Source organism: Beauveria bassiana, assembly GCF_000280675.1.
Source record: "Beauveria bassiana ARSEF 2860 unplaced genomic scaffold BBA_S00024, whole genome shotgun sequence".
Classification (NCBI taxonomy): domain Eukaryota; kingdom Fungi; phylum Ascomycota; class Sordariomycetes; order Hypocreales; family Cordycipitaceae; genus Beauveria; species Beauveria bassiana.
In genome coordinates, this window is record NW_007930859.1 from 415,437 (window position 1) to 423,367 (window position 7,931).

The 7,931-nt window shown below is 45.2% G+C and overlaps 1 protein-coding gene across 1 annotated transcript in view; it reads right to left on the reverse strand.

Moving 5' to 3' along the window:
* Positions 1-1,114: 1,114 nt before the first annotated feature.
* The window catches only part of BBA_07420 (polyketide synthase, putative), a gene marked incomplete at both ends in the record, with an annotated part of 7,150 nt that continues 333 nt past the window's right edge, over positions 1,115-7,931 (reverse strand). Inside the window, 8 exons of the mRNA XM_008602517.1 lie at positions 1,115-1,135; positions 1,379-2,158; positions 2,211-2,525; positions 2,583-6,779; positions 6,842-7,124; positions 7,185-7,292; positions 7,341-7,399; positions 7,442-7,858. Of these exons, the coding sequence (XP_008600739.1) occupies positions 1,115-1,135; positions 1,379-2,158; positions 2,211-2,525; positions 2,583-6,779; positions 6,842-7,124; positions 7,185-7,292; positions 7,341-7,399; positions 7,442-7,858 (6,180 nt within the window). The remainder of the gene's footprint in view (positions 1,136-1,378; positions 2,159-2,210; positions 2,526-2,582; positions 6,780-6,841; positions 7,125-7,184; positions 7,293-7,340; positions 7,400-7,441; positions 7,859-7,931) is intronic.

The window sequence follows — 7,931 nt, forward strand, 5'->3', positions numbered from 1 at the left end:
GCGAGCTACTAATAAACTAGTAGGGAGGAGGTAGGATAATTCTATTATTATTAGTAACCCTAAGGATATTCTAACTAGAGTCCCTTAAGTATAATAACCTTCACATTAATATATATTTCTAGTAATTATAAAAGTTTTATAATATAAGTTTATATTAAAAAAGACTTTTTTACTCAGAAAATAGCTTAAATAATTTAATTTAAATTTAGTACCTTTTTATTTCTTACTTTTTATAAATCTTATAACTTATTTACTTCTTTTTTATAACTAAAAAGATAATAATATAAAAATCTATATTAAAATTAGAATAATATAATTATATAAAAATAATATTATTTAATTTTATAATATTAAATAAAAGTATTAGTATATATTTATTATATATTATATATAATATAAAATATTATTTATAATTTATTAGTATTTTTATACTAAGAAAAAGTATTATTTATAATTTATTAATATTAAAAAATATTACTTATAATTTTTTAAAATGAAAAATATTATTTATAATTTATTAATATTTTTATATTAAAAAAAGTATTATTTATAATTAATTAATATTAAAAAATATTATTTATAATTTATTAATATTTTTATATTAAGAAAAAGTATTATTTATAATTTATTAACTATTAAAAAATATTATTTATAATTTATTAATATTTTATATTATATAATTAAAGTTTATTAAATTCTTAATCTTTATTTTTTATTTTTATAATTATCTTTAAATATTATTAGAATTAAAAGAAGTTTTTATAATATTAATAATAAAAATATAACCTTAAATATTAATTAAGTTAAAGGATTAGAGCTATAAAATAAGGTTAGGAGCTTAATAAAAAATTATTAAGATTATATTACTTTTTTATTATTAAGGTGTTTTTACTTTTTTTTATAAGGTTTTTTAAGTATAAAGAGAAAATATCTTTCTTATATACTAATATTTAGAATTACTATTAGAATTATACTAAGGATTAGGTATCTTAGGACTTTATTAGCTAATATTCCTTTCTTTTATTATAAGCTAACTAGAATAAGATATTAAAGTATTTATAGAGTTATAGGCCTATATACAAGAAATAGTTGATAAGTGTTAACTTTGTTATCCCTATATTTGCATAGGGTTAACCTAAAAATAGTGAGTGCTAAGCAATGTTATATGATGGCTTCTGGCAGAGTAGCTATATTTAAACACAACGAGTATTCCACATGCTGTCCGAGGCCATGCCTGCTCTGATCGAGCCAGCATCCAAGCACGTGTAGATGTAATAGTCTGAGATACAACTTCGCTTCAAATACCAGCATGCTCCATAATGGACTCTGTTAGACTTCTGAAAGTCGTATTCGGGCTGGAGAGCACTTGCACACTGACCTGCAAGCCAAACTCCTTGAACAGCCAAGTCTGCAACTCCACGCCGATCATGGAGTCAATGCCATGACTTGCGACCGAGGCGTCTTTGTACTTGAAATCTTCAAACCTTGCTCCAAGAATACGCGCGGCTCGCTCCATGATATGCGTGCCAATTACTACCAGGGCTTCGTCTCTGCTCAAGCCAGCAAGAGCAGAGATAAAATCGCCATTTGCACCAGCATCACCAGCAGTGCAGGCTGCCTTAGCCAGCTCTTCCAGTTCCTGGCGAATGGGATGCATGCGAGCGTCATTGTACCAGAAAGATTGGGAAATACTCAAATCTTCCATGGCAGCGAGCATGGCGTTTGGCTCCAGGCCAAGGACAAGCTGCACATCTCCAATGTGTACATCCTTTGAGAAAGGTGTACCGTGATAGATGGACGCTTCAAAGCCAAGAATCATCTCTCGCTCACTGACGCCGAAAGGCATTTTTCGCGCTAGGGCGTCAGCAATCTCAGTGTTCTCAGCGACGACACCAACATCTTCTACCAGCGGTAAGGCTAAGGAACAGGCTGCAAGTCCTCTGCGCCTCCTTTGCAGCGCCAAAAAGTCCATGTAGCTGTTGGCGGCAGCGTAATTCGCTTGTCCTTGGTTACCGATGACACCCGAAATGCTGCTTGTCATGATGAAGAAGTCCAGCGCCGTGTCAGCTAGCGCCTCATCCAGGGCAATAGCAGCGAGCATCTTGGGTCGCATGGCTGCCTGGAACTCAGCAAAAGTCATACGGTAGTATAAGGCATCCTTTTGGGTGTAGTTAGTACGGGCTAAATTCTGATAGATACTGTTACTATACCTGTAGAACCATGGCTGCGTGTACAACACCCTTGACAGGACGACGAGCAGACACTTCCGCGACGATGTCGCCAACGGCCTTTTTGTCACTTGCGTCGACGGCGAAAACGTCAACGTTCGCCCCCCGGAGCTTGAGATTACGTACAAGCTCTGCGGCTTCGGACGTGGCTGTTCCAGATCGAGAAAGAAAAACGAAGTTTTTGCAGCCTCTGTCGAACATCCATGTCGTCAAGCTACGGCCCAGGCCGCCAAGGCAGCCGACCAACAGATATGCGCCTTCGTCACTGAAGACAACAGACTGATGAGATTGCGAGACCTAAACAACAAGGGTTAACTGTATGAACAACGAGAATGATGCCCCCGTAATACTTACATCGACAAGGTCTTCTTCGTACTTGAAACCCATCACGCTGGCTGGACTCTGCTTCAAGACTCGCCGGGTCTCTCCTAAATCAGTAAGGCTAGATGCGCTGAAAGTAACCACTTTAGATGAAACCATGGCAGGGAGATATTGGATGCTCATCTCAAGCGTGCGCTTCAGCTTGGCTGAGTTACTGTTGAAGTCCTCGCTAACGTCTGAGACATGAAGCTTCACTCCCCGGGTGAATGGTCGCATTTCAAGAGTATGGTCATCCAAAGCGACACCGCTTAGAACAAACTCAGAGTCTTTGGGCATTTTGTACCATATCTCCGGAATCAAGAGCGACGGTTTCGCTGCAACCACTATGGTGCGTCCACTGGCCTTCGGAAGCAACTGTTCGGCGTTCACGGCAGCCTCGTTCGACAGTATTGTGACGCTAAAGCCAGCGTGCTTGCTGATATTGACAATGGACTGCTCAAATAGTGACGGAGTGTCAGACATTACAACAACGTGATCGTTCTTGACGGCCTTCGCCTTGACGATTACCGCGTCCACGGCTTTGACAAGCTGCGACAGAACTGCTGCAGTTGTGTCAGGCGAGTGAGTATCGGGGAGCAATGCAAAGATGTCAGTAACGACAATCGTTTGAAGCTTATCCAGAGTAAAAGCCGCCACGACGCGGCCACATAGACTCGCATCAAGGGCGTTGCCACTACGTATGATGCGCCCAGTGAAGATCTTGGGTCGGCTGTCCGCCCGAGATGACAGAATATCATCACTCATATCAGCAAAGAGGACCTGTATTTCCACGTACGATGGGTCTAGCTCAGAGGTAGGCTCGGTGGCAAGCTGCGTGAAATGTACCTCGTCTTCCCCAATAACGGCCTTGTAAGATACTGCTGCGGACAGCAGACTTTTCGTTGTTTGACCGTTGCCAAAAAGCTTCTCATTCATGGGACTATTGGAGGCAAGACGAGAGACCCAGATTTGAGAATCCTCCTTCAACCAGAGCTCCATATCAGTAGTACCTTCTCCAGCGGCGTTTGCAACGACAGAGAGCTGTTGCAGTACCGAGGTCGCAACTTGCTGCGTTGAAACACCGTGATCGGCATCGATGAGGCTAATCTTGGACGTGGCGGCCTCGGAACGTACGGTTCTAAGAAATCCTTGAGGAGTGCCGCTAATGGCCGAAAAACCAGAGTTGGCGCCACGAGTAACCCAAACAACGGGCCTGTTGGATAGGAGGATAATCTTGATCGTATCCCATGAACTTTTGGTCAACGCAGTTGTCAGTGCAGTCCCGTTTGTATCGTCAATAACGATATTGGCCAGCGTATTTTCGGCATCTCCAAAAGTCGTTATACTATCCGCAGACAAGATATCAAGCGTCTCTGCGTCAACATCTTGTAGAGAAATGGCCGTAGCCCCGAGAGAGTCAGCGAGAGCCGACGTGTGGCTCAAATGGAACACTGTTGCATGGAGTTTACCCTCCACCTGACTTTCAGAGAAGAAACTGGTAGACTCAAGAAGCTCCCATGCAACTTGACGATACGCCTTTCTGGGAGAAACTTGGCTCAATTGGGGAGGAACTGCAGCTTCATACGCAATGAACTGCCAGTTCACAATGTTGAGAAGGCAGTATCCGGAAGCACCAAAGAGCTGCAGATCACCAGAAAAGTTGCGATCCGCTGCTCGGTTGACCCACGCGGTACAGTGGGCATCTTCGATTGTATCTTTGTTTGTTGGGAACCGAATGGACAGCTCGTCGAACTTGACTGGAATTGCACCCCATGGCAGTTCCTTGTGCAGACCACGATGAATCGCCGCAATGACCACATGCAGACAGCCATCAATTGTCGAAGGGTGCAAATAATAGCGTGACTCACTCTCCATGGATGGACATGAAGTTTGCACGCGAATTCCAGACGAAGCAACGCGATCTTTGCCGTTTGCTCGAACATTGGTCATCGTTTGGAAGTTAGGTCCGTACTTGAACCCGACACGGCGGAGAGAACGGTACCAGCGCTTGCCCGAAACATTTTGATGTAACTGATGCATCTTGTATGGTGATTTTGATACCTCTTCAGTTGCAGCTGTAGGATCAAGCTTTATCTTTCCTGTTGAGTGCTGAGTCCACGTCTCTCCATCAATCGACTCAATGGTAAACTTGTGCCAGGAATCTCTGTTCTCGAGCTTTTCAAGACGAGTGTGTATCTCAATGCCATCGTCATCATCAGGGATGACGAGTGCCTTCCCGATGTTGATGTCTCGAAGTCGAATAGAAGATGCGTCAAGAGGCTTCATGTCAAGCTGTTGCAAGAGTGCTTCAATCGCGAGAGAGATGTGACCGGCAGCGGGGAAAATAACATCACTGCCTAGCAAATGATCAGCAAACCATGCCACATCGCGTTGGCGCAGAATGTTTCTCCAAGTTGAAGAGCTCTGAGACAGTCCAAAGATGCGGCGGCCGAGGACGTCGTGGCGGGCAAACTTAGATTCTCTGAGCTCCTTTATAATCCTGGGCTGGTACCAGTATCTGCGCTCATAATTCCACTGATAATGCGGAAGATCAGGCAGGTAGCGCGGCGAATCGCGTTCCTTCTTTATAGACGCCGAAGGCAACGGCCTGAAGCTGTTGACGAGACCAAAGTCAATGTCAAGTCCGAGAAGATAAAGTTCACCGACTGTCTTCACAAGAGACATAGCACTATTAGTGCCACGCTTCAGGGAGGAGACATGGTGCATGTCGTATCCTTTAGCCTGGATAATCTGCTTCGTTGGCCCACTAAGAGCTGGATGAGGTCCAATCTCAACCCAGATGTTGACGTCAGAGAACTCAGGCAGTGCGCCGACCTCAGCCAGGGCCGTGCTGAACAGAACTCGGTTGCGCAAGTTATCACACCAATAGGCGATAGAAATTTGCGACTCGACAAGGTTGGAGCCAGTCAAAGAAGAAATCATGCCCGATTTGGCGCGACGCCAACTGAGCTCAGTGCTGCGCAAACTGCAATAGGCCTTGGAGTAGAGCTCAGTGTACAGTGGCGCAACAGAACTCATCTGGCGTGAATGGTACGCCTTGCCAGTTTTTAACTCCCGATTGAAGACGCTAAATTCATCTAGGATCGTCTTCAGCGAGGCGATGTCCTCTCCGCTTCCGCTCATGGTGATGCTTGCAGGAGAGTTCTCGCATGCAATTGCAACCCTGTCGCTGATCTCCGGAGGCAGGAAGTTCAAGTAATCTTCAACATCAGTGGCTCCAAGCCCAACTGCCAGCATAGTGCCAACGGGAGCTGCATTAGCAACTGCATAGCCGCGAAAGTATGCGGCCAACATGGCCTCGGGGGCTGAAACGCGACCGGAGGCATAGGCAGCCGCGATCTCACCACTGCTGTGGCCAACAGAGACCTTGGCCTCAATTCCCCATGAAGAAAAGAGATCAACAATAGCGATCTGAATAGCAGTGCACACGGGTTGAGAGATCTCTGCAGAGTCGATGGCGCTGGTCTCAACAGGTGCTTCCAGCACGTCTCTCAATGTCCAAGACGGCCGTGGTTCAATGCGTTGCAGAATAGAATCAATAGCTTTAATGGTCTCTTCAAAGCTAGGAAACATTTGCATGGCATCGTATCCCATGCGTGCCCACTGAGCACCCTGGCCGGTGAAGATGAATCCTACAGAGGCAGGTTTGGCGAGCTTCCTTCCGTAGGAGAACTTGTCGACATTGAAGTTTTTTGTTACTTTCCCAGGCTCAATAACAGTAAATCCGCGAAAGTTAAACCGAGAGCGATGCTGATTGAGAGTATAAGCCAAATCGACAAGGTGATAGTCGGAAGCAATCGCTGCATGTGCCGTGATATTCCGTCTCAACGTGGTCTCGTCGTGTGCGCTCATGGTGATCAAAAACGGGCGATCTGCACCGGGATAGTCATATGTAGCTTCTGATTTTGGCTTGCCGTGTTCGTACCATGGACAGATACTGTCAATGGATTCAATGACGAGATGTGCGTTTGTGCCACCATATCCAAATGAGGAGACGCTTGCCCGACGAACCTCAAACTCAGATGGCCAAGACATGAGATCTCTTACGACTTTGACGTTCCAATCTTTGGCTTTGATGTTTGGATTCAGGTTCCGAAAACCGTAGACACCAGGAATCTGAGCCTTCTCAGTCATCAACGCAGCTTTCATGGCCGCGAAGATTCCGGAAGCCTATACCCGAGTGTCATTATTCATCCTAGATCAGTTCACTAGAAGGAAGGCAAGGAACGTACCGCTTCGCTATGTCCAATGCTAGCTTTCGCAGCACCAAGCAGCAGTGGCTTCTCCAGGCTTCTTGTATCGTTCATTCCCAGTGATACAGCTCGGACTTCAATGGGATCTCCGGTTGGTGTGCCAGTTCCGTGGCATTCCAAATATGCTGTCTTGTTAGGATTCAAGTTGGCGCGCTTATAAGCGTGGCGTAGTACCTTTTCCTGACCAAAAGCGTTGGGGTAGGTAATGCCCATGCCTTCCACTTTGCCGTTAGTATTCACTGCCGACGATCGGATGACTCCTCTGTTGACTGTTAGCCAGGATATCATTGTAGCTCTCACTACAGCAACTGAAAATACTGACCGAATGACGTCCTTATCACGGATGGCATCCGAAAGGCGCTTCAGATACAGAGCACCGACTCCTTCAGCGCGACCGTAACCGTCGGCTCGCTCATCAAATGTGTGGCACCTGCTTGACATTAGTCCCTTCAGCGGTGAAGCACGCGTAACAACTCACTCGGAGGTTGGTGAAAGAACACCGAGCTTCGCCGTATTCATATGTTGATCCTTGATGGGCTGTGAGTATATGAAAGTATACTTCTGAGCCACGGTACTCACGACTATCATAATAATGTTGCTTCCCGCGGCAATGGCAGCGTCGCAATCGCGAGCACGGAGCGCCTGGCAGGCGTTATGAATAGCATAAACAGATGACGAACATGCTGTGTTGATAACGCAACTTGGACCTGCCAAGTTGAAGACATTGTTAACACGATTGCTGATAATACCAGGGTCAACCCCTGTCGCGGCGTAATTGTGTCTGAAGTCTCTTTCAAAAATGGACATTTGCTGGTAGTCGCTGGTGAAGGTGGCGACATATACACCAGTGTTCGAACCAGCTGCCTTGTCAAGCGGCACGCCGGCATTTTCAAGAACTTCGTAACACACTTCGAGCACTTTGCGCTGTTGGGGATCTAGCCACTGGGCTTCAATTGGTGTCATGTTGAAGAACGATGGATCGAAATCGACGGGGTCCTCGTCAAGAAAATAGCCACCAAGAGCCGAGAAGGATCCTGGCCGCGATAGATCTGGGTGATGATGCGCATCC